A 25,363-nucleotide genomic window follows, 5' to 3' on the forward strand; every position below is an offset into this window, starting at 1 on the left:
GTGACTGAATTGCATCAGAAACTTATTGGGAAGTTCAGAAGATCATCAGGCAATAATTTTGCATGATCTTCTAGGTAGAAAATAACATAAGCATTGATTGTTATTTTTCCCCCAGTCTGATTTAGTGCCTGGTCTTGTCCACTCTCTTCTAACGAGGCTAGTGGGCAGAGTAGAGGTAAACAGAAGACACATTCCTGAGAGTCTTATCTTTCAGTGATAGTGTCGTAATATTTTGTTGCTTAAACCGTTCAAAAGATAGTCACATTTGCAGGAAGAAAACAGAAACCACTCTGTTTATTAAAACCTCGTCTAGTGGCTACCGGAGGCTACTGACATAATCCCGGGTTCTATGAACCAAGCGTGCTTTTTAAAAATGTTTTATTTCAGAGTTCTCTCTCGCAACCCCACACGTGGTCGTGACCCCTAGTTTGGGAAAAGCTGCAGTATAGTTTAGTACAGTGCTTTCATAACTTTGAGAGGCCAGTTTCCACGACCCAGACTAAGCCTAGTTCTGGAGTACAAAGCACTTGAACATGAACATTTAAAAAAATGTGTTTATTCTGTGTGCGGGAAAGTGTTCACGAGTGTCTTGACTGAAACGAGGTCAATCAAGAAGTCCAGCATTTCAGAGATGGCGTACGCCACTCACCATGCCTCTGGCCCAGCAGTAGACCACCTCGGTCAGGCCAAACTTGAACTGGCCCACAAATTCTTCCACTGTCTGGGTTATCCCACAGTCCCTCTGCAGCTCCCCAATACGCTGGGCCACCGCCAGCACTCTCTCAATACCCTGTGGGAGAAAGGAAAGGAGAGCGGGAGGGAGGAAGGGAGAGATGGGGCGAAATAAGAAAGTAATGGACAGGGGACACAGCCAGAGTGGGGTAATGTAAAGAGAAGGGCAAAGAGAAAGCGAGAGGGAGGGGAGGAGAGGGAGAGAGAGAAATGAAGTGGTAGTAATGAAAAGGTGATGGAAGAAAGTGGGGTAATACAAGGAAAGAGAAGAGTTGAGATTGAGAAAGAGATAGGGAGAAAGATAGCAGGGACAGACACAAAATGCAGACACACAGATTAGTCATACAGGGAGCACTTAAACACAACACATTCCAATCACATCTACCCTACTTTTCCCACTGCAACCTCAGCCTCCTCTCTGTTAAAGGGATGTTCCGGTACTTTTGTATACTTTTTAGCCAGTAGTTTGTAAAGTAGCGCTCACGAGCCAAAAGTGATCCCGAAAATTGCACTGTGTCACATATGTGCAGATAAGTGCACGTCATTGCGCTCTCCTCTCTCTCTGCTGTTTGACCATCTTGCTAGCTGTCACTCATATAGTGAGGGGCTGAAGATCATTGGTTGAACTCAAATTGCTTGGGGGCTGGTCCACGTGGGGGAAAATGCAGGGAAATTGGGGCAGCACAGTTTCCCGAAAATCAAGGAATTTCGTGGCCAATTGAGGTAAGACAGTAATTATACGCATAGATTACGCATGTATGAACTACACATCCAGCTCAAAGCGGGAGATTTAAAAAAATTAAACTTTGTAGTGGCCAAAGTTCCGGAGTGTTATGCTGCAGGTCATCAGAAACCCTACTCGGAGCCCTGTCACCAGTGTTGGGTGAATGTGTTCCTGTCAGTGTTCATTGTTCAGTGATGCTCGCCCCTGGATGGCACCCCTATAAACCACTCCAGACAAGGCTCTCGCCTTGGTCATCACTAATTCAGCCCTCTTTAGAGCACTTCCATGTAGTGGGGCTGCTTGACAACACACACTGTGTGTGTGTGTGTTCAGGAGAGTGTGTGTCAGGTGTGGTGGGCATGCTGCGGGTAAGGTAGCCGTGAAGTCTAGCCTGAGCTCATGCGACCGACCGACCGACCGACCGACCGACCGACAGACACTACTACAGCCCAGAAGACAACATATCCATCCATGTACATTAAAGATGACACACTGAAATGTACAGTTAGAAGAACAAATGTATGTACTGTATATGTCAGTTAGAAGAACAAATACAGTTAGAAGAACAAATGTATGTACTGTATATGTCACAAACCTTCACAATTATAACACATAGGGAACAGACACAAACACACAAAAGTGTAACCTCAACTCTTCCCAAGTAGACATCAACAAAGCACATTCTACCACCCCAGCATACACACACACACACACACACACAGGGAGAATCTCAGTTGCATTTCCTTGATTCCCTGCGTCCTCTCTCCTCGCCTCCTTCTTAAAACCCATTGGATGACAAGGTCAGAGGGGAGGGACCTCTGACCTTGTCATCCAATGGGTTTTGAGAAGGAGGCAAGAAGAGAGGACCCAAAGAATCAAGGAAATGCAATTGAGATTCTCACACACTCTCATCCCCACCCCTCTCCCCCCAACCCACCCACCTGCCCCCAGTCCCCCATACCTCCTTCAGTGTGTTGGTGATGTGAGGCTCCACCTGGGTCTTCTGTTGAAAGACCAGACAGGACAGTAGGGCGGCGCTCTCCTCAGGGGCCAGGGGGCTCAGGGCATTCTCAAACAGTAGCTCTGTGAGAAGCAGCTCATGGCTACTGATCTGGCAGGCCACCCTGCCCTTCAGCTGCACCGCACCACTACTGTCCACGTACTGCAGGGATTGGAGCACCTGGGGATGGGGGATAATGCCTTTTTAACACTGGTGTTACATAGTGATGGTTTGTTCGCATACTAAAGACTATATTTAAACATATTTTTGGTGAACGTTGGGAATCGAATCCCATCAGTGAAAAAGTTGTTTATATGGTTCCCTGATTTGCATACTGCTACTACTGATTTTTGAGCCCCAGACAACAATTATATACAGATAAGTTATAAAACATCTCTGAAGACCAGTAGCGGTCGCTACCGTTTAAGATGAGGACGATAAAAAAAATGATGAGCATGGCCTTATTATTATTATTACAGCATATTGGATGAGTGTCATTAATATTCCATTCACCCAGCTCAATGTAACATCCATAGGTTTAGGCTACTACATGATACTCAAATTTTCAGAATACCCATCATGAGGTTTCTACAACCTAGCCTATGAATGAAAGTTTACAACGTAGGTGCACATGTGCTGAGGAAAATTAGAGTAATCAAGTTGACAAACAGTGACACATTCAATACCGCTGATAGGTTTGGATTTCTGAGCTTTAAACATTATTAATCATTAGTTATATTATTAAGCATTAGTTACAATAGAGGCATGAGGGGTGCCATACTTAAGCTGGGAGTTTTTGCTTCCATTTATGAAAATCTTTTCCAACAGAATCGGCGGAATGAATTAACCCCTAATCACACGCAAACACAGTTCACTTTCATAGCAGCCACATAGAAACAGCATTATCAATAATTCCTTGCATCTACGCGCTCTCCTCCTCTCACCTTTCCCGTCGCTTGTGGACTTCAGTGCACAACAAATCAGCTGTCGGTGTGTTTTAATCAATTATTTGGTGACATGTGATCATATTTAGTATAGTTTTATATAAAAAGAACAACTATTGTTTCAGTATTTTCTAGAGGTCGACCGATTAAATCGGCATGGCCGATTAAATAGGGCCGATTTCAATTTTCCATAACAATCGGTAATCGGTATTTTTGGACGCCGATTATGGCCGATTACATTGCACTCCATGAGGAGACTGCGTGGCAGGCTGACCACCTGTTACGCGAGTGCAGCAAGGAGCCAAGGTAAGTTGCTAGCTAGTATTAAACTTATCTTGTAAAAAACAAATCAATCTTAACATAATCACTAGTTAACTACACATGGTTGATGATATTACTAGTTTAACTAGCCTGTCCTGCGTTGCAAATAATCAATGCGGTGCCAGTTAATTCATCATCGAATCAAAGCGTACTTCTCCAAACGGGTGATGATTTAACAAGGGCATTCATGAAAAAAGCACTCTCACCAATGTACCTAACCATAAACATCAATGCCTTTCTTAAAATTAATACACAAGTATATATTTTTTTAATCTGCATACTTAAAAGAAATTCATGTTAGCAGGCAATATTAACTAGGGAAATTGTGTCACTTGTCTTGCGTTCCGTGCAAGCAGAGTCGGGGTATATGCAGCAGTTTGGGTCGCCTGGCTCATTGAGAAATGTGTGAAGACCCTTTCTTCCTAACAAAGACCGTAATTAATTTGCCAGGTTGAGCAATGTAACAGCAATATTTAGACTTAGAGATGCCACTCGTTCGATAAAATACGGACCGGTTCCGTATTCACTGAAAGAATAAACGTTTTGTTTTCGAAATTATTCAATTTGACCATATTAATGACCTAAGGCTGTGTGTGTATTATATTATAATTAAGTCTATGATTTGATATTTGATAGAGCAGTCTGACTGAGCGGTGGTAGGCAGCAGCAGGCTCGTAAGCATTCATTCAAACAGCACTTTCCTGCGTTTAACCGCATCTATTCGCAATACTTGAAGTACAGCGCTGTTTATGACTTCAAGCCTATCAACTCCCGAGATTAGGCTGGCAATACTATAGTGCCTATAAGAACATCCAATAGTCAAAGGTATATGAAATACAAATGGTAGAGAGATAAATAGTCCTATAATTCCTATAATAACTACAACCTAAAACTTCTTAACTGGGAATATTGAAGACTCATGTTAAAAGGAACCACCAGCTTTCATATGTTCTCATGTTCTGAGTAAGGAACTTAAACGTTAGCTTTTTTACATGGCACATAATGCACTTTTACTTTCTTCTCCAACACTTTGTTTTTGCATTATTTAAACCAAATTGAACATGTTTCATTATTTATTTGAGACTAAATTGATTTCTGTATTATATTAAAGTTAATAAGTTAAAATAAAAGTGTTCATTCAGTATTGTTGTAATTGTCATTATTACAAATATATATACTGCTAAAAAAAATAAAGGGAACACTTAAACAACACATCCTAGATCTGAATGAAATAATCTTATTAAATACTTTTTTCTTTACATAGTTGAATGTGCTGACAACAAAATCACACAAAAATAATCAATGGAAATCCAATTTATCAACCCATGGAGGTCTGGATTTGGAGTCACACTCAAAATTAAAGTGGAAAACCACACTACAGGCTGATCCAACTTTGATGTAATGTCCTTAAAACAAGTCAAAATGAGGCTCAGTAGTGTGTGTGGCCTCCACGTGCCTGTATGACCTCCCTACAACGCCTGGGCATGCTCCTGATGAGGTGGCGGATGGTCTCCTGAGGGATCTCCTCCCAGACCTGGACTAAAGCATCCGCCAACTCCTGGACAGTCTGTGGTGCAACGTGGCGTTGGTGGATGGAGCGAGACATGATGTCCCAGATGTGCTCAATTGGATTCAGGTCTGGGGAACGGGCGGGTCAGTCCATAGCATCAATGCCTTCCTCTTGCAGGAACTGTTGACACACTCCAGCCACATGAGGTCTAGCATTGTCTTGCATTAGGAGGAACCCAGGGCCAACCGCACCAGCATAAGGTCTCACAAGGGGTCTGAGGATCTCATCTCGGTACCTAATGGCAGTCAGGCTACCTCTGGCGAGCACATGGAGGGCTGTGCGGCCCCCCAAAGAAATGCCACCCCACACCATGACTGACCCACCGCCAAATCGGTCATGCTGGAGGATGTTGCAGGCAGCAGAACGTTCTCCACGGCGTCTCCAGACTCTGTCACGGGCTCAGTGTGAACATGCTTTCATCTGTGAAAAGCACAGGGCGCCAGTGGCGAATCTTGGTGTTCTCTGGCAAATGCCAAACGTCCTGCACGGTGTTGGGCTGTAAGCACAACCCCCACCTGTGGACGTCAGGCCCTCATGGAGTCTGTTTCTGACCGTTTGAGCAGACACATGCACATTTGTGGCCTGCTGGAGGTCATTTTGCAGGGCACTGGCAGTGCTCCTCCTGCTCCTCCTTGCACAAAGGCGGAGGTAGCGGTCCTGCTGCTGGGTTGTTGCCCTCCTACGGCCTCCTCCACGTCTCCTGATGTACTGGCCTGTCTCCTGGTAGCTCCTCCATGCTCTGGGCACTACGCTGACAGACACAGCAAACCTTCTTGCCACAGCTCGCATTGATGTGCCATCCTGGATGGGTTGTAGACTCCGTCTCATGCCACCACTAGAGTGAAAGCACCGCCAGCATTCAAAAGTGACCAAAACATCAGCCAGGAAGCATAGGAACTGAGAAGTGGTCTGTGGTCCCCACCTGCAGAATCACTCCTTTATTGGGGGATGTCTTGCTAATTGCCTATAATTTCCACCTGTTGTCTATTCCATTTGCACAACAGCATGTGAAATTTATTGTCAATCAGTGTTGCTTCCTAAGTGCACAGTTTGATTTCACAGAAGTGTGATTGACTTGGAGTTACATTGTGTTGTTTAAGTGTTCCCTTTATTTTTTTGAGCAGTGTATATAAAAAATAAAAATAATAATAATAAAAAGAAAAAGAAACGGCAGACTAATCGGTATCGGCTTTTTTGGTCCTCCAATAAATCGGTATCGACGTTGAAAAATCATAAAATCAGTCGACCTCTAGTATTTTTATTTATGAAATTCACTGAGGAGGATGGTCCTCCCCTTCCTCCTCTGAGGAGCCTCCACTGCTGAAGATAGTAATTCCTCACTACATGAACAATACATTGTGAGGAGAGAGCCTCTTTCTGGTTCACACACATTTTTGCAGTGTGTAAAAAAACTATTTTTTTGCAGGCCATCTAATAATTTGGTCAGGTAAAAATGTATTTGAACTCAACGTCACGATCTGACATAATGGCAGGCAAATGTGTAGGCTTTACATTAGAGATTGGTTGAAGGTACATTTTTAAGCACTACTGAACGAAGAGATGTTTTTTTCTTCCTGTCGAGGATTGGGGGCCTGCGCTTTATATCCATAAACCATGTTGCGAACCGCTCTAAAACTATTCGCGGGCCATTAACCATTTTGTTTTACACCTTGTCCAGTCATGTTTGTTACCTCATTAGCTAGCTAACAACCTGGTAACTTTACCAGTATATCCAAACATTTGTGGGCACAGAAAGAAATGAAAAGGGATAGGTTCTCCAGGAGATCAATGATCATAGCAATGAATGAATGACAGATCTCTTGCAATGTTGTTACCATAAACTCAACGCTCTTAAAGTGTACAATTTAATGTAATTAATCTCAATAGGAAAATAGAGCTTTTACATAACGTAGAAACCTAATATTCCACGAATGACTAATTTCAATGACAGGTATTTGTATCAACATTTTAGCTTTTTATAATAAACAAATGTATTTACAGGGTTACATATTAGTTTGTAGAGCACAACATGTGCTTCAGAAGCAGTTAGAACTAATATGCTTTAACCTTAATCAATTTTGTTATGCGGTCCTAACTTTTTAAAGTTGGGCACACCAGTGCTACCAACATTTTTTTTACATTTATTTCGAGGCTTGCATGTGTATGAACTAGTTAAATCAAATGTAATTTTACATCAGCAGTTGTAAAAAAAAGTGCCTAAAACCCCAAAGAGCAAGCGATGCAGAGGTTAGAAAAAACTCCCTAGAAGGTAGGAACCTTGGAAGAAAGCTACTCTATGAGAAGTTGAGAGTTTAATATAACGTGCATTAAGATAACGGGAGTCAGACATACCTTGATTCTCTGGTGGTACTCTGGCAGTAGAGACAGGGACTGGTCTGAGATGAGGAAGAGCAGTTTGTCCAGCTCCTCCTGAACACTCATTCTCTCCTGCACCCGCAGAAACTGACAGATGAAAGAGGTCAACATGGCTATTATAGACAATCACTTTATCTATGCACTCTGAACAGTAATAGAAAAGGTCTGTAGAATTACTTCCTATATAGTGCAACCATTTGATCGCATAGACTGTAAAGCAATTTCACCTCATTTACAATACATTTACTGTAGAGACAAGGTTGTACATGGATCTAGGCTATCACTCGCACATACATTGAATTCGGAAAGTATTCAGACCCCTTGACTTTTTCCTAATTTTGTTACGTTACAGGTTTATCCAAAAATTGATCAAATTAATTTATTTCCTCATCAACCTACACACAATACCCCATAATGACAAAGCGAAAACAGGTTTTTTGAAATTTTAGCAAATTTATAAAAAACAAAAAAACAGAAATAGTATTCAGACCCTTTGCTATGAGACTCGAAATTGAGCTCAGGTGCATCCTGCTTCCATGGATCGTCCTTGAGATGTTCCTACAACTTGATTGGAGTCCACCTGGGGTAAATTAAATTGATTGAACATGATTTGGAAAGGCACAAACCTGTCTACATAAGGTCCCACAGTTGACAGATGTCAGAGCAAAAACCAAGCCATGAGGTCGAAGGAATTGCATCATGCTGTGGGGATGTTTTTCAGCCGCAGGACTGAGGGACTAGTCAGGATCGAGGGAAAGATGAACGGAAAAAAGTACAGAGAGATCTAATATCTCTGGAGCGACCTGAAAATAGATGTGCAGCGATGTTCCCCATCCAAACTGACAGAGCTTGAGAGGATCTGCAGAGAAGAACGGGAGAAACTCCCCAAATACAGGTGTGCCAAGCTTGTAACGTCATACCCAAGAAGACTCGAGGTTGTAATCGCTGCCAAAGGTGCTTCAACAAAGTACTGAGTAAAGGGTCTGAATATTTATGTACCGTAAATTCCGGACTATAAGCCGCAACTTCTTTCCCAGGCTTTGAACCTCGCGGCTTAAACAATGACGCGGCAAATATATGGACTTTTCCCGCTTTCCAAAAAAATGTATACAAAAAAAAACACATTCTGTGACGTGCTCAATTTTTTGGCGGCATGAAGCTTTCATTAGACCAATGAAATTGCCGAACGGGTTAAGGTCAAACAACTTTTTTGTTTACTGTTTAGAATAAATCGAGCGCTCTCAAACTTCCCATCATTCTGATTACAGTAGTCATTTTGTCACCCTCATCATGGCAAAGACACAGAGAAATGCATATGATGCATCTTTCAAGTTGAAGGCGATTGATCTGGCTGTTGGAAAAGGAAATAGAGCTGCTGCACGGGAGCTTGGTCTTAATGAGTCAATGATAAGACGTTGGAAACAGCAGCGTGAGGAATTGACTCAGTGCAAAAAGACAACTAAAGCTTACTGCTAATTTTTTTTTTTTTGTTACAAGCCGTGTTTCGTTAAAGCCTATTTATGTTTGTTACAAGCCATGTTTCGTTAAAGCCTGTGTAAAGTTCATTTGCTTCAATGTACCGGTAGGCACCTGCGGCTTATAGACATGTGCGGCTTATTTATGTTCAAAATAATATATATTTTTTTAATTCAGTGGGTGCAGCTTATATTCAGGTGCGGCTTATATTCAGGTGCGCTTAATAGTCCGGAAATTACGGTAAATGTGATTGTTGTTTTTTTTATATACATTTGCAAAACATTCTATAAACCTGTTTTTGCTTTGTCAAAATGGGGGATTGTGTGTAGATTGATGAGGAAAAAAAGCTATTTAATACATTTTAGAATAAGGCTGTAACGTAACCAAATGTTTAAAAAAGTCAAGGGGTCTAAATACTTTCTGAATGCACTTAAGTTATTGGACCCTTTGATAAAGATGAGCAAAAAATACTTTATAAAAGAAATAATACAAATACTGAGCTATATCGTACACTACAGATAATCGAAAAATGATATTGTATACTAATACAATTGTTTAGAGAAAGAGATTTTGTTTAACAAGTAATATATATGTGACAAAGACAGGAGTTCTAAATAACTACATCACATACAACCATCTCACCTCCTTATAAAATACCCACGTTGGACACTGCATGCCATTAAAGACAGAAGATAGCTCACACACACTATCACCCGAAGAAATTAGAGTCCAGCAGAAGTAGCACACAGGCTACTGTCTGACTGAGCGATGGCTCTAATGATACACAGTCCTAATGTATCGCCTCAGTGAGACAGACAGTGGTGATGTGTGACTCTGCACTGCCTACACAGGTAATTATAGAACTCCCTGCTCTGCTGTTCTCATCTCATCCTTCTCCTGGAACAAGGCAGTAGACATGCACGAGCCTTGGCTTGTGCGAGCCAGAACGGCTCATTGGAGCAGGAGCCAATCTTCTGGTTCTGTAGCGTGATGCAGCTTGATGTACAGGTACTTTGCTAGTCTATCGCAGGGCCTTACCCCCAATCGATCTCCTTAATGCTGTGTGGCAAGCAGAGACGCAGCGGGTCCCATTTTTACTGTCTTTGTTATGACTTGGCTGGGGATCAAACTCCCAACCTTCTAATCTCAGGGCTGACACTAACCACAAGGCCACTGAGTTGGCCACTGAACAAGGCAGGGAAATATCTAACAAGGCTTAGTTTTACAATGCTTAGTGCAGAACCAAATAAATGACAGTCTGATGTAATTACTATGAGAAATCAGTATAGAAAGAGGCCAGGGCTTGTATTCAGAAAGAGTCTCAGAGTAGGAGTGTTGATATAGGATCAGGTCCACCCTGTCCATGTCATCAAATTCATGAAGGGATCCTATATCAACATTCCTACTCTGAGACACTTTGTTAATACGGGCCCTGGGCTATAGATTGAAACAAAGAAAGAAGGGAGAGAGAATGAAGTGGAAAAGATAAAGGGAAAGAGAGGCAGACAGAGGAGGACGCAGGTGTGTGGAGACAGTCTGTCAAACATGTCTCTGTTCATTACATGAGTGCTCCAACATCATTACTGCAATGTCAGGACAGCATTTGGAAGGGACACACACACACACACACACGGTTTTCGTAAATCCAGAGCCTGTATAGATCATATCTTCTTGGACTGTACAATAATCAGAAATATTTTACAGGGCCTCCCGAGTGGCGCAGAAGTCTAAGGCACTGCATCGCAGTGCTTGAACGTTCACTACAGACCCGGGTTCGATCCCAGGCTTTATGGAGATTTTTTTTTAAATGTATTAATGATATTATGAATAGAAACGGATATTATTGAAAATATTTGGGAATATCTGCTCAATCCAAACTTACAACCAACTGATTGTAGCACTACCACAAAAATGGAGGCGGCAAGTGGAAAAGGGAGAAGGAAGGGAACTTGTTTGCCTGGAATATACTAAAAACACAAATTGCCTGAAAGGAACTGGTATAAATAGAAAAATATACCAGTTTCATTTGATGACAAAAATGTTGACAGCTGAGACATACAGGTTGCAAATTAAATGTGAAGAGATTTTTAATGTACCAATTACATGGCATATGGTTTATGAACTGGTACAAAAAACTACACTTGATTAAACACTTAAGAGTTTTTCTGTTTAAATGATTATATAAAATTCTTGCCACCAACAAAATGCTATATATATGGGGCATACAACAATCTCTGCTCTGTAGATTTTGCTGCGAAGAGACAGAATCAGTGGAGAATTTATTCTGGTATTGCCCCTATGTAGCTTGTTTCTGGTCACAGGTTCAGGAATGGTTAAAAAATCACAACATCCAAAATTAACCTCACAAATAGCAGTGTTGGGCAATTTGGAAAGCCATAGTCAGTTAATAAATAATATAATAATACTCGTAGGAAAGGTTTTCATCTTTAGCTCAGAATCTGTGGATACTATACGATTAGAAAGGTAAAAAAAAGATGTAAAACATCACAGCCAATTGAAAAATATATGGCACATGGAAACCAAACGAAGTCTATGGTGATAGGTGGGATGGGCTGAGAGTGGCTGAGGAGTGGGATTAAAGAGCTTATGTTTGGTAATGTATTATTGTTATGCGACTGTTTTATATAAAAGTACCATGTATGTAAAATGTATATGTTGCAAAAAAGTCGTAAAAAAACAAAGATATTTGTCCTCTGAAGAGGATGGTGGTGGAGGGGTTAATAATAAGGAAAAAATAAACATGCACGCACACAGGCGCGCACACACACACACACACACACACACACACACACACACACACACACACACCTGTTCTGAGAAGGTGGGCGAGTGGATGCAGCTGAAGTCTTTGAGGCTGTCCTGCAGCACACGCAGCCTCATGGTGCCCTCCACCACATCCACACTCTTCAGCTGGAAGTCGTTCACTGGGTCAAGGGTCATCACCCCGCCTGGGTTGGCCTCCACCAATCGCAGGAGTTCCTGGGTTGCCGTGGAGATGGCTTGACCCGGAGGATCAAGCCTGTGAGAAATGGAGCGAGGGAGAAAGGATGGAAGGAAGGAGAGAAAGATTAAAATAGACTCAAGAGAGGTGGCGCTTTTTTCTGTGCATTCAATGAAATGTAGAGTGCTGTTCAAAAGAGGAAGGTAGATGGATAGACACTTGAGTGGTCATGATGACATAACACATATAAACACCTCATTTGCCTAGATAAACATGGTTGTGTTGGCTCAGGGGAGCAATAATGTGCAAAAAGGCTGAAACATACTGTATACGCTACATAATAATGCATTAATTCACACACACCTGAAGCGAAGCTGCTGCCTCTTGTTGTAGTTGTCGATGATTCGGTCAGGGATCACCTTCAGGGTCTTGACTGTGATGGCTGAGATGTCCTGTAGCTTCAGCTTCTGGACCGTGTGACTGCAGGGACCTAGCCACGGATCATACAGAACGTACACAATCGTTATTGGTTATTCTGTTTAAGCTTATGTGAACTTGTTAGTTAGTGTTAGCATGTTTCTGTGTGTGTTCAAATAGCCGTGTGTGTGTTTAGGCAGCGGTGTGTGTCTTTATTGGTAAATGTGTACAGTACCAGTCAAAAGTTTGGACACACCTACTCATTCAAGGGTTTTTCTTTATTTTTACTAATTTCTACATTGTAGACTAATAGTCAAAACATCGAAATAACACATATGGAATCCTCTAGTAAACAAGAAAATGTTAAACAAATCAAAATATATTTTATATTTGAAATTCTTCAAAGTAGCCACCCTTTGCCTTGATGATAGCTTTGGATACTCTTGGCATTCTTTCAACCAGCTTCATGAGGTAGTCACCTGGAATGCATTTCAATTAACAGGTGTGCCTTGTTAAAAGTTAATTTGTGGAATTTCTTTCCTTCTTAATGCGTTTGAGCCAATCAGTTGTGTTGTGACAAGGTAGCGGTGGTATACAGAAGATAGCCCTATTTGGTAAAATACCAAGTCCATATTATGGCCATATAACAGTTCAATAAGCAAAGAGAAACGACAGTCCATCATACGTTAAAACATGAAGGTCAGTCAATACGGAAAATGTCAAGAACTTTGAACATTTCTTCAAGTGCAGTCGCACAGGGCTTTGATGAAACTGGCTCTCATGAGGCCACAGGAAAGGAAGGCCCAGAGTTACCTCTGCTGCAGAGAAAAAGTTCCCTGCACCTCAGATTGCAGCCCAAATAAATGCTTCACAGAGTTCAAGTAACAGACACATCTCAACATCAACTGTTCAGAAGAGACTGCGTGAATCAGACTTTCATGGTCGAATTGCTGCAAAGAAACCACTACTAAAGGACACCAATAAGAAGAAGAGACTTGCTTAGGCCAAGAGACACGAGCAATGGACATCAGACCGGTGGAAATCTGTCCTTTGGTTTGATGAGTCCAAATGTGAGATTTTTGGTTCTAACCGCCATGTCTTTGTGAGACGCAGAGAAGGTGAACGGATGATCGCCGCATGTGTGGTTCCCACTGTGAAGCATGGCGGAAGAGGTGTGATTTTTTTTTACCTTTATTTAACTAGACAAGTCAGTTAATAACAAATATTTATTTACAATGACGGTCTACCAGGGCACAGTGGGTTAACTGCCTTGTTCAAGGGCAGAACGACAGATTTTTACCTTTCGGTTACTGGCACAATGCTCTAACCACTCCGACCCAATGATCTACCTTCCGCCCTATGATGGTGCTTTGCTGGTGACACTGTAAGTGATTTATTTAGAATTCAAGGCAAACTTAACCAGCATGGCTACAACAGTATTCTTCCACGATATGCCATCCCATCTGCTTTGCGCTTAGCGGGACTATCATTTGTTTTTCAACAGGACAATGACCCAAAACACACCTATTTGACCAAGAAGGAGAGTGATGGAGTGCCGCATCAGATGACCTGGCCTCCACAATCAACCGACCTCAACCCAATTGAGATGGTTTGGGATGAGTTGGACCGCAGAGTGAAGGAAAAGCAGCCAACAAGTGCTCAGCATATGTGGGAACCTCTTCAAGACTGTTGGAAAAGCATTCCAGGTGAAGCTGGTTGAGAGAATGCCAAGAGTGTGCAAAGCTGTCATCAAGGCAAAGGGTGGTTACTTTGAAGAATCTCAAATATAAAATATATTTAGATTTGTTTAACACTTTTTTGGTCTTCACTATTTGGTCTTCACTATGTAGAAAATAGTAAAACAAAATTAAGAAAAACCCTGGAATGAGTAAGTGTGTCCAAACGTTTGACTGGTACTGTGTGTCTCTAATAGGGAGAGGTTGAGCATCAATCAGTGTGTGTGTGTGTGTGTGTGTGTGTGTGTGTGTATGAACTGACCTTCAGGTGTAAAGAGGGCAGTGTTGTAGAGGTGGGGGAAGGCACTGCCGTTGGGGCTGTCCCCTCTTCCCTCCTCATTGCCTTTCTCACAGATGATGAGAGCAGTAAACGTACGATTCACTGAGTCACTGGAAACCTGGGAGAGAAATTACAGAATGGAAGGACGAGAGGAGGAGTGAGAAAGGAGAACGATAACTGCATTACATGCCTTTGTCACCTAAAAGAAGTTGCAGTCCACACACAGACAGACAGACACACACACCTGTAGGACGACTCCGAGGGCGTTGAAGTGCTGTTTGTTGTTGACCACTACCACTCGTCCCACGGAGAGAGCTTTCAACCCATTCACAGACCCCAGAACAGCACACTGAAAGATGACAGATGGACAATTAACAAATCTTAGTGATGTTTAAAAAAAATTATTAGAATAATTATGACACTTTTGCACATTCAATTATATTCAGTTGTTTTGTGATGTGGTTTGAGCTTGAGTGTTATAAGATAGTGTATGTTATACATAGGTGAGTGTCTGTCTGTGGGCACGTGTGTGTCTTTGTGCATATGTGTGCCTTTACAGTATGTTGTGTGTGTACCTGCAGCGCCTCAGCGGTGATGCGTAGCTCAGTGACAGTGTAGTAGTATGACAGTAGGTCAGACAGCTGACCCTCTGTGTCCAGAGGAGGGAGAGAGGACAGAGTCTGTTTCAACTGACCAATCTGCTGCTCATAGGCCTGAGAGAAGGAGGAAAATAAGATATACTTTTATTATTAGTTCATATGCGCTGGGAATTTGTCTTCTGCTTTTACCCAACCCCTCTGATATACACACACAAATACATACAAACACATATTGGAGAGAGACTTTATGTAGGAAGATCTAAAGGAATGTAAATGAATGTAGATCATCAATAAGCATAAATAGATGTGATATCAAATATGTATATTACAGACAATATTCCTGTTCTGACTCCTGTCATCAAAAGCTGAATGGACCTTTGATAAAGAGCTCAAATTATATATTCTATATATATTTTCAAAAAAGATATGTGGGATTGGAAATGATGCAGACAATTACATTGATGGAAGCCACAATCCATCTGCAATATTAAAGCTGATCTCCATTTTTTTTTTTTAAATGTAGTCCATTTTTAAAAAAACTGGTAGTCCTCAACTGTCATCCATTATCTCTAGAATGTGGTCCCAAGTGCTTGTGGGTAATGCAGTACATTACCTGTGTGTCTCTGTGGCTCTCAGAGAAGCTCCTCCTCATCATGTCGGTGACTCGGAGGGCCTCCACACGCAGCAGGTTGAGGATCATGGTGTAGGTCAGCCTGAACTGGGACTGCAGCACTGTGGGCTTCCCCTTGACGACAAAGAAGAAGTGTCATTAAAATTCATGTCGCTACTATGTTGTGTACACTAAAAAGAAGAAGAAATGGAGGTAATGGAGCAGGAACCTTTCAATGTTGATTGAGAAATGTTAGTGCTAGAACACACAGGGTGGAGGTACGGAGGATGAAGTTGAGCATTTCTAAATCATATAGACAGTTACAGTTAGCATTTAGCAATTAGCAAAGCAAACAACTGTTATAGGGAGCCCTACATTCTTTCCAGATGATCTGATCAGGAAAAACTCTGGGCCATAGTTATACAGTAACAGTTAGCGATTAGTTACCGCTGCTATCGAGCAAATGACTGTTAGCATAAGGCTAAAACAATTTTCCCGAAGATTGATCCAACAGTTGATCCACGATGGCAGTTGGCAGCGAGAGGGTGATAGGGAGATATGCTCATGTTTTCTACAGTACAGTTTAGCGGATTTTCATATCCTTGATCTAGCAACAGGAGGATCAATTCAGGAAGGAAATAGTCCACTCCAAAGCCCCACATTAAAGAGGTTGGTTTAAAATAAGGCCCTTGACAGTTTAATGAGGCACTTGTTTATACTGTACAAGCTAGCGTGCAGCAAACCTAGAGGAGCAGTGAATGGCTGTTTCCCAAATGGCAACCTATTCCCAAAACCTACATAGGGCACTACTTTTGACCAGTTCCCTATGGGCCCCAGTCAAAAGTAGTGTGCTACATAGGCTGCACACCAGTTGGCATCCTATGCTCTATGTTCTGTACAATGGAGGAGCACTTACAGGGCGAGCTAGATGGAAACTGTTGAGGGATTTCGGATTTAAATACGAAATATGGGATTTTTATTATCCTTAGTAGAATAGCAATCCCTTTTTAATTATATGAGCTATCCCCTCACCCTTGGGAAATGTAAGCCAAGTAATACCCTTGTATAAACGAAGTGACTGACGTAGTGCAGCGATTCCCAAAATGTTTCTTTCCGGGGACCACCATATCACTGTCAAATGTTGCAGAATTTTTTTTTTTTTTTACATAAAATATTTTTGCGGTCAAATTTAAAATCCATTTGATATGTGAATGTAAGAGATTAAAGGCCTATTATTACAGATGGATGTTAATTAAACAATTTGTATTGCGAAAAGTAAAAAATCATTAATACTCCCAACTGAGGCAGGTAGCCTAGCATTTAAGAAGAGTATTAGGCCAGTAATCGAACAGTCACGAATCCCCAAGCCAGCAAGGTGGAAAAATCTGCTGTTCAGCCCTTGAGCAAGGCAGTTAAACAACAGCAACAACTACTCCCAGGGCACCGATGACGTGGACTTCGATTAAGGCAGCCTATCTTATTCAGAGGGGTTGGGTTAAATGCGGAAGACACATTTCAGTTGAAGGCATTCAGTTGTACAACTGACTAGGTATCCCCCTTTACCTTTTTGGAAGAAAAAATTTAATAAAAATAGACTTGAAAAATAAATACGATCTGCCTGGTTGTTAAATTGTATATTTTATTTGCAGCTTCCTTCTGCTTTATGTGCTTACAGAGTACCCTGGGGTTCAGATCAAGTATTTTATATTAACAGCAAGGTAAGTCAGGGCATAGTCTTCACCAAATGATATATATTCCTGCTCAAAGCAACATATCACCAATCAATTCAAAACAGAACTAAGATATACCAACAGTAGATATTAACTGGAGTACCGTCAGGTCCAACATTAACATTCTCATCAAGAAACACAAATCACCAAATGACCCACTACCATTTGGCACACGAGTTATGAGACTCTTTTTCAGATGAACATAAATTCAACCCCCGTCTGTATGCTCTTCCCCCATGGTACAAGTCCTGGCACATTCATTCATATGGTCTGGGAGTTCCCATAGGTTTTTTCCTTTTGGCAAATCTGTGGCTTCATCATTATCAAGCATTTTGTCTAAATCCATCCCCAGTCTTCCCAATGTGCTACTGCTTAATGATGACTTCACTGAACCTAACATACAGGCAAAGAAGGATTTGGCTTGCCGGCTTAACAGCAGCCAAGAGAATGGTTGCCTTACACATTCTGCCACATCAGCAACGGATTTCCTCATTCATGGACGTTGCACAACTTAAACTGTCAATCTCACGACTGCATGGTGCAAAATCTGAAAATATTAGCATGTGGACTACAACATTCAACAGTTTAAAATCAGTACTTTGATATATGCACTCAAGTAACCAGGTCCTGCAGGTGGGAAGGGGGATGGGGGGGGGTTACATGTGTATGTGTGTAATTTCTGTTGGTTTGTCCTGTCAACCCAAAAAAATATATAAACTTCATCACAAAAATAGATAAAAAAAAATGTATCACAGACCATTGAATGGAAGAAGACAGTACAGTCTGATGGAAGCCTTACCAGCATCATGACATTTAGGTCCCCCATGTCATGTACCCCTGACTTGCAGAGGATGATGACAGTGCCTGTGGCGTCCAGACCTCTCCTACCTGCTCTACCAGCCATCTGGATATACTCACCTGAGAGAGAGAGCGAGAGATAGAGCGAGAGAGAGAACGACAGAAAGAGAGACCGACAGAGGCAAAGAGGTTAGTCATACGGAACTAAGAGCTCTTAAAACATGTAGAAAAACATCCATTCTATTTTCTCCTTTCCACTCAAATATCAGAGAGAAAGCGAGAGAGAGATTGAAGTGACATCAGATTAAAATACTGCCTGTAAGCATCATGCTCTGCTTTTCTATCAGACCGACAGAGGCAGGCAGAGAGACAGACACAGACAGAAAAAGTCAAACTGACAGAGAGAGAGAGAGAGAGAGAGCCAGAGAGAGCGAGAGAAAGCGAAAGAGAGAGAGAATGAAAAGGATTTTAAGTAGGGCTGTAACGGTTCACCAAACCCATGGTTTGGTAGGTATGGCAGTCATGGTTCGGTTTCGGTACAGCAGGAAAATGAAGTTGATTTTTGAATACCAACACTTTATATTTTCTTAAATGAAAACACAAGATTACTCAACAACAACAACACTAAAATAAAGTGCAATATCTGTGTGAAATCAATATGTAAACATGGCTCAAACATTGTATTGGCCTTTGCTATAATGTTTTCTAACAAAGAGAAAAATATGCGCACTTGTGTGACTCATAAAGGGTGAGTGTCTGTAGCACGGTACTTCTCACTCCCCGTTCCGCAAAAATGTGATGGGCTGTTACCTATAAGTAGCTCTCTGTAGACCTGGACGTCCATCCATCTGAAGTAAGCGCAACACAGGGTGTATTGGCAAATTCATTGACAACTTTAACTTGCTTATTTAGAGGTGGTACGACCCGTTTGCTGAAATGGGTGTGAGAGGGAGAAGTTCGTAACGTGGCTCGAGCACTTTCAAAAGGTGCTGAACCTCTCTATTCTTAACCACCGACAATGGGTGCATATCCGTGGCTATAAACATAATGTTACCTATCGCTCTTTTAATTTTTGGGGGCCTGGTCAGAATCAGCTGCGAAGGGCTGCTTGAATGCAGAGGGGAGACAAATTTGTGTTATTCTTTTTGTGTTTCCGACCTGTTCCGGTGGTAGGAATACTGGGGTGATGTCGGCGTAAATGTGTCAACATGTTTGAAGTATTGGCAGCTGCATAGGTTATTCTCGTTGAGCAGTGGAGATATACTCTCTAGTAAAGAACTAGTAAAGAACTAGATCCCGGCAGCCCCTCGCAAAAGGACCGTTTGAAATGCGCCAAATTAAGATTTGAATTTCGATTACAACTTGCACATAGGCTGAAGTTGCTTTAATTACTCAAGAGACTTAGAAAGTAGAGTAGGCATACCCTATAGGCCTAGTGGGTTTATTTGTATTATATTTTTATTCCGGATAGAGGTCCCCGTACCGAACGCTTCGGTACTAATACGTGTACCATTACACCCTTAATGTTGTGTATATAAACGTGTGAGGAGGGAAGAGAGCGTACCAGGCAGCAGGTTTCTGAAGCCGGTGCCATCGTGTTTCCGTATGCTGTCAAACACCACTGTCCTCGCAGGCATGTTCACTCCCATAGCAAATGTCTCAGTGGCAAACAGAACCTGAGGGAGACACATTTATTGTAAAGTGTGTTAAGACTTTGTTAAACGCACTTTAAACACATTTTGAGTTGATGACATAGGTAGAGGATGTAAGTTGGGACTTGTAATCAGACATGTCATTTCAAGACATTGACAAATCGTCACACTGATTCCAAAAACGGACCAATAACATTCACCTTTACTAGTCCCCGCGAGAACAGCATCTCAATGACCTCCTTCATGATTGGCAGGATGCCACTGTGATGCACACCGATACCCCTCTTCAGTAGGTCCCTCATAAACAGGATCTACAACATAAGAGGGGTTGGTAACAACAACTCCTAGGTTATATGTCCAAAAGTTCAATCTACATGCTACAATTGGCTATAATGTGGAATTAATAATTCCACAGTCCTGTGAGCCGATTTCATTGCATTGCTGATGGTTGCATGAAACATTTTCCAAGGAACAATGGAACATGATAGGCAGGTCTTAGTTCTCCCAGACAACAGGCCCCAGCCAGAGTGCACCCTACCTGGGGCAGCTGGCGGTCCCCTCCCCTGAGGCGTCTCAGGCTCTTCTGGAAAAAGGAGTGGATCTCGCTCTTCTCCGCCGAGCTTGTGAGGTCCATGGAGGCTAGAGAGCGGGCGTTGTCGTCGCAGCGCGTCCTGGAGAAGGTGAACGCCACCACGGGGGTCTGCTGGCGCTGGGACAGGAAGTGGAGGAGGGAAAGCCACACCGCCCGGTCCTGGTGGAGAGAGGGGTGAGAAAATGGAGCGAGAGGGAAAGAGTAAAGAAATGATACAGGGAGAAGATGGCCCATGGAGAAATGGCAAAGTAGAGAAGATGTTCAAAGACTGGCAGAAGTCCTACGATGGGCATGAGTGACAGAGAGGGTAAAGGAGACAGAGAGAGAGGGCTCTATGTTCGGCTGGCATAAAGGCGGTGCTAGTGTCAAACGTATGTTCATTGGCAATTTCGACCTGTTAAAGCCAGCTCTCTTTTATTTTCAAACTTGCACAAGGATTGGTAATTTACCTGTCTTTTATCAGCTCGCTTTTGCTCAGATGGAAGGGGTGGAAATATTTGAGTGCCAAAGTGCTAATTGCAGGCAGTGCTGGTAGGGATGTTTAAGAACCACCAAAAGCTGGTTTAAGCGGTAACGCGGTTGGTTATGGCATGAATTTTGACAGCAGAGGCATCCTATCCAGCTGTGAAGCACACTGCCCATTTGCACATGGAACAAGAGTAATGTGCTTTCGGTGCCTGTATACTATATTTTTTCCAATTTCATTTTATTTGATTAAAAACCAATATAGCCTGAACAGCTCTCAATGAAGGCAATTGTTTTGGGGGTCCTGCCCATTGCAATCGCCAAATAGTCAAGACTGTCGATAAATGGTTTGGCTCGTGAGACTGCTTGGAAATGAATCTTAAATCACAGAAGCTTTTTTTAAAACAAAGTTTCAGGGGAGCAAAATTGTGAGCTGACATTCCCTTTCAATCTACAGTGCTTACGGAAAGTATTCAGATTTTGTTACATTACAGCCTTATTCTAAAATGAATTCAATAGTTTTCTTTCTCCTCATCAATCTACACACACCCAGAGTTACCTCTGCTGCAGAGGATAAGTTCATTAGAGTTAACTGCACCTCAGATTGCAGCCGAAATAAATGCTTCACAGAGTTCAAGTAACAGACACATCTCAACATCAACTGTTCAGAGGGACTGAGTGAATCAGGTCTTCATGGTCGAATTGCTGCAAAGAAACCACTACTAAAGGACACCAAGAAGAAGAAGAGACTTGGTTGGGCCAAGAAACACGAGCAATGCACATTATAACGGTGGAAATCTGTCCTTTGGTCTGATGACTCCAAATTTGAGGCAGAGTAGGTGAACGGATGATCTCCGCATGTGTGGTTCCCACTGTGAACCATGGAGGAGGAGATGTGGGGGTGCTTTGCTGGTGACAAATTTGTCAGCGATTTATTTAGAATTCAAGGCACACTTAACCAGCATGGCTACCACAGGATTCTGCAGCGATACACCATCCCATCTGGTATGCGCTTAGTGGGACTATCATTTGTTTTTCAACAGGACAATAACCCAAAACACACCTCCAGGCTGTGTAAGGGCTATTTGACCAAGATGAGAATGAAGGAGTGCTGCATTAGATGACCTGGCCTCCACAGTCACCCGACCTCAACCCAATTGAGATGGTTTGGGATGAGTTGGACCGCAGAGTGAAGGAAAATCAGCCAACCAGTGCTCAGCATATGTGGGAAGTCCTTCAAGACTGTTGGAAAAGCATTCCTCATGAAGCTGGTTGAGAGAATGCCAAGAGTGTGCAAAGCTGTCATCAAGGCAAAGGGTGGCTACTTTGAAGAAACTCAAATATAAAATATATTTGGATTTGTTTAACACTTTTTTGGTGACTACATGATTCCATAGCTGTTATTTCATAGTTTTGTTGTCTTCACTACTTTTCTACAATGTAGAACATAGTAAAAATAAAGAAAAACCCTGGAATGAATAGGTGTGTCCAAACTTTTGACTGGTACTGTATGTCTCAACATCCCTCCCTTCTTATCTCTACATTGCATAAGTCAAAGTATTTATGACACATTTTATGATTTATGCAACCTTAAAAGAAACGTAGCCTAAAACGAAAGGGGCAGTATGTGATGGAGAAGATTTGAATTGAATTTGAATTCAAAGATGGAGGAAGCAGGCTCAAATCAGAGCAGTGCATAATGTCTTCACTATTATTTTACAATGTAGAAAACAGTAAAAATAAAGAAAAACCCTGAATAGGTGTGTCCAAACTTTTGGCTGGTACTGTATGTAAATGAGTTATCTGTTTTATAATCTTGCAAAAAATTCTAAAAACCTGTTCTGCTTTGTAATTATGGGGTATGTATTGTGTGTAAATTGATAACGGAAAAAATCTTTATTGTTTTTTTTAGAATAAGGCTGTAATGTAACAAAATGTGGAAAATGTCAAGGGTTCTGAATACTTTCTGAATGAACTGTATGTATTGTAGGCAGGCCTACATTATTTGAGCCATGCAGTTCCATTTTAGACGTGTGTAAAACCCCCTCCTTGATGTAGGCTACATGTGTCCATGTCCATCGTGAAAAGACAGATGAGAACCTCTGTGAATACCGGTGAACATTGTTTTTAGAAATGATTTTCCTGTAACAATTGCTTGTTTTCCGTTTCATATGTTCAAAACCCAAGCAGGCTGGTTCAACAGCAATGCGTTGTGTCTTTTTTATCCTGCCGATTTTAGAATAATAAAAAAACAGACTGGTTTTAATAAAATTAAACAAAAAATAAGCAAACTTATTAGAATGATTCACCGTCCTAGTTTTAAGGTGATAACACTGGTGGCCACATGTTTTTATTTAACCTTGATTTAACTTTTGACTTGCCTAGTGAAATAAAGGTTAAATTAAAAAAACTAGGAAAGTCAGTTCTTATTTTACAACGACGGCCTACCCCGGCCAAACCCTAACCTGGACAACGCTGGGCCAATTAGGCGCCGCCCTATGGGACTCCCCGATCACGGCCGGTTGTGATACAGCCAGGGATCAAACCAGGGTATGTAGTGACGCCTCTAGCACTGAGATGCAGTGCCTTAGACTGCTGCGCCACTCGGGAGCCCACATGCAATGCAACTTCTAGAGAAGTGTGAATGCGATCTGTAAGATGGTTCTAATATGTTTATAAAATATTATATTTGGAAGCAGTATTAGGGAGAGTGGACATTATCCCTTTCTCCTTATATTGGATCTTTATATGGCTCCTGTGAAAAGTTTGGATGTCTGTAAAACCTTCTATAGTCTGTGTTGCCTTGTCTGTATTATACGCCCACGATTACGGTGCCTGCAACTGTATTTAGACATAGCCTATTTGAAAGAAGTTGTTGTTTCGTTTTTATTTGAATTTGATTGGACTGCAAACATGCTCAAAATATTGTGAAAATATGGGCCAGGCTATTTAACGTACTAGGCTATAAACGGACTAACATTTCGATTGGAGTTGATGACAACACAATACAGGAAAGACCGTAAATACACAACTTGAAGCAACCACATATTTAGCCATGAAGCACGTTCTGATTGGCCAGTGAGGGGGCGAGCCTCGACACACTTACAACTTGTTTACTCATCAGAACCCAGCCGTTTCGGGCCACCGCAAGGAACTGCTCCCACAATTACGGTTGTGAAAATAGCAACAATATTTCTGACACACCACCGAACCTATAGCGCTACTGCCAGCGCTTATATTTACCATCGTGTTAGGTTTGTTAAAATAGAGCCCAGAGAGAGTAGGGGTGATATTCTGTACCTGGTTGGGTGTAGTGTTCTGAGATGGATTTTTCGTGCCAAAGGACTGTGCGTGTTTACTGGTGCGTTCCTTTTTGGCATCTATAGCAGCATAGTACCTTAAAAACAAAGAAGCCACCAACATTAAAAAGTGATCACTACATTACTCTCCATGACAACTAGAGCTGGGCGATCTGGACAAAAAGCCATATCACTATATATTGACTGATTATCACGATAACGATAAATTGAACGATAAGTTTACAACATTCATGTGCACCAGTTCCTTTTTATATTACCTTTAAAACTACTACTGCTACTACTTTGAATGCAGTGGCTATCAATTGTCCTGTTAGCAATAGTAGCAGACATTTCATTTCAAACGTCACATTCCTCTAGTAAAAGGCTACTTATCTTTATTATCGATATCAGTAAAACGTCCTGGATAAATTGTCGGTTCGGTCAGTATGGATAATTTTCGGATTACCATTCAAGCTGTTATGAGGCGTGTGTGTGTGCGAGTGCGTGTACGTACCCTTTGGTTTGCAAGTTGCCCGAAGGGTCCAGCAGTAGGAACATCTCCTTCTGGGTCTTGGTGCTGTTGCCTGTGTACAGGTAGTGCTCCAGAGGCACAGGTCTCTTCGCTGTGCTGATCACATAGATGTGCTTCTTTTTAATGCGCCTGGAGAGGAGATAGGAAGGGAGTGGAGAAACTAAAGCATCCGTACACAACTCAAAGACATCATTCCATTCATAGACTACAGGCCAACCACAACACACACTGTACATGCTCCATACTGTGGCCATAGCAACGGCTATTACTGTACTTTAACTAGGGTCAGGAGTTTTTTCTAACCACATGACTTGACCAACAAATACTCTGGGTCCTAGTTTTAGACTCAGTAGGTCATGTACTCACAAAAACATGCATGGTTTAACAGTGTCTTTCCCAACATACACTAAGGGGCCTACATGACCAAAAGTGGACACCTGTTCGTCGAACATCTCATTCCAAAATCATGGGCATTAATATGGAATTGGTCCCCCCTTTGCTGCTATAACATCCTCCACTCTTCTGGAAAGGCTTTCCACTAGATGTTG

General features: G+C 41.9%; 1 protein-coding gene across 2 annotated transcripts in view; it reads right to left on the reverse strand.

The window, feature by feature from the left end:
• Nucleotides 1-25,363, reverse strand: part of LOC106570056 (superkiller complex protein 2) — a 35,785-nt gene that overhangs the window by 1,255 nt on the left and 9,167 nt on the right. For both annotated transcript variants that reach the window (XM_014141997.3, XM_082961103.1), the window contains 15 exons: nt 24,798-24,944; nt 24,285-24,381; nt 20,466-20,678; nt 20,128-20,238; nt 19,840-19,951; nt 18,277-18,395; nt 15,751-15,882; nt 15,114-15,251; nt 14,783-14,887; nt 14,521-14,656; nt 12,469-12,595; nt 11,973-12,183; nt 7,644-7,754; nt 2,418-2,636; nt 650-790 (listed from right to left, as the gene is read on the reverse strand). In XM_014141997.3, the coding sequence (XP_013997472.1) occupies nt 650-790; nt 2,418-2,636; nt 7,644-7,754; nt 11,973-12,183; nt 12,469-12,595; nt 14,521-14,656; nt 14,783-14,887; nt 15,114-15,251; nt 15,751-15,882; nt 18,277-18,395; nt 19,840-19,951; nt 20,128-20,238; nt 20,466-20,678; nt 24,285-24,381; nt 24,798-24,944 (2,119 nt within the window). The remainder of the gene's footprint in view (nt 1-649; nt 791-2,417; nt 2,637-7,643; nt 7,755-11,972; nt 12,184-12,468; nt 12,596-14,520; nt 14,657-14,782; nt 14,888-15,113; nt 15,252-15,750; nt 15,883-18,276; nt 18,396-19,839; nt 19,952-20,127; nt 20,239-20,465; nt 20,679-24,284; nt 24,382-24,797; nt 24,945-25,363) is intronic.

This window comes from Salmo salar, chromosome 14, assembly GCF_965601325.2.
Source record: "Salmo salar chromosome 14, fSalSal1, whole genome shotgun sequence".
In the NCBI taxonomy this organism is placed as follows: domain Eukaryota; kingdom Metazoa; phylum Chordata; class Actinopteri; order Salmoniformes; family Salmonidae; genus Salmo; species Salmo salar.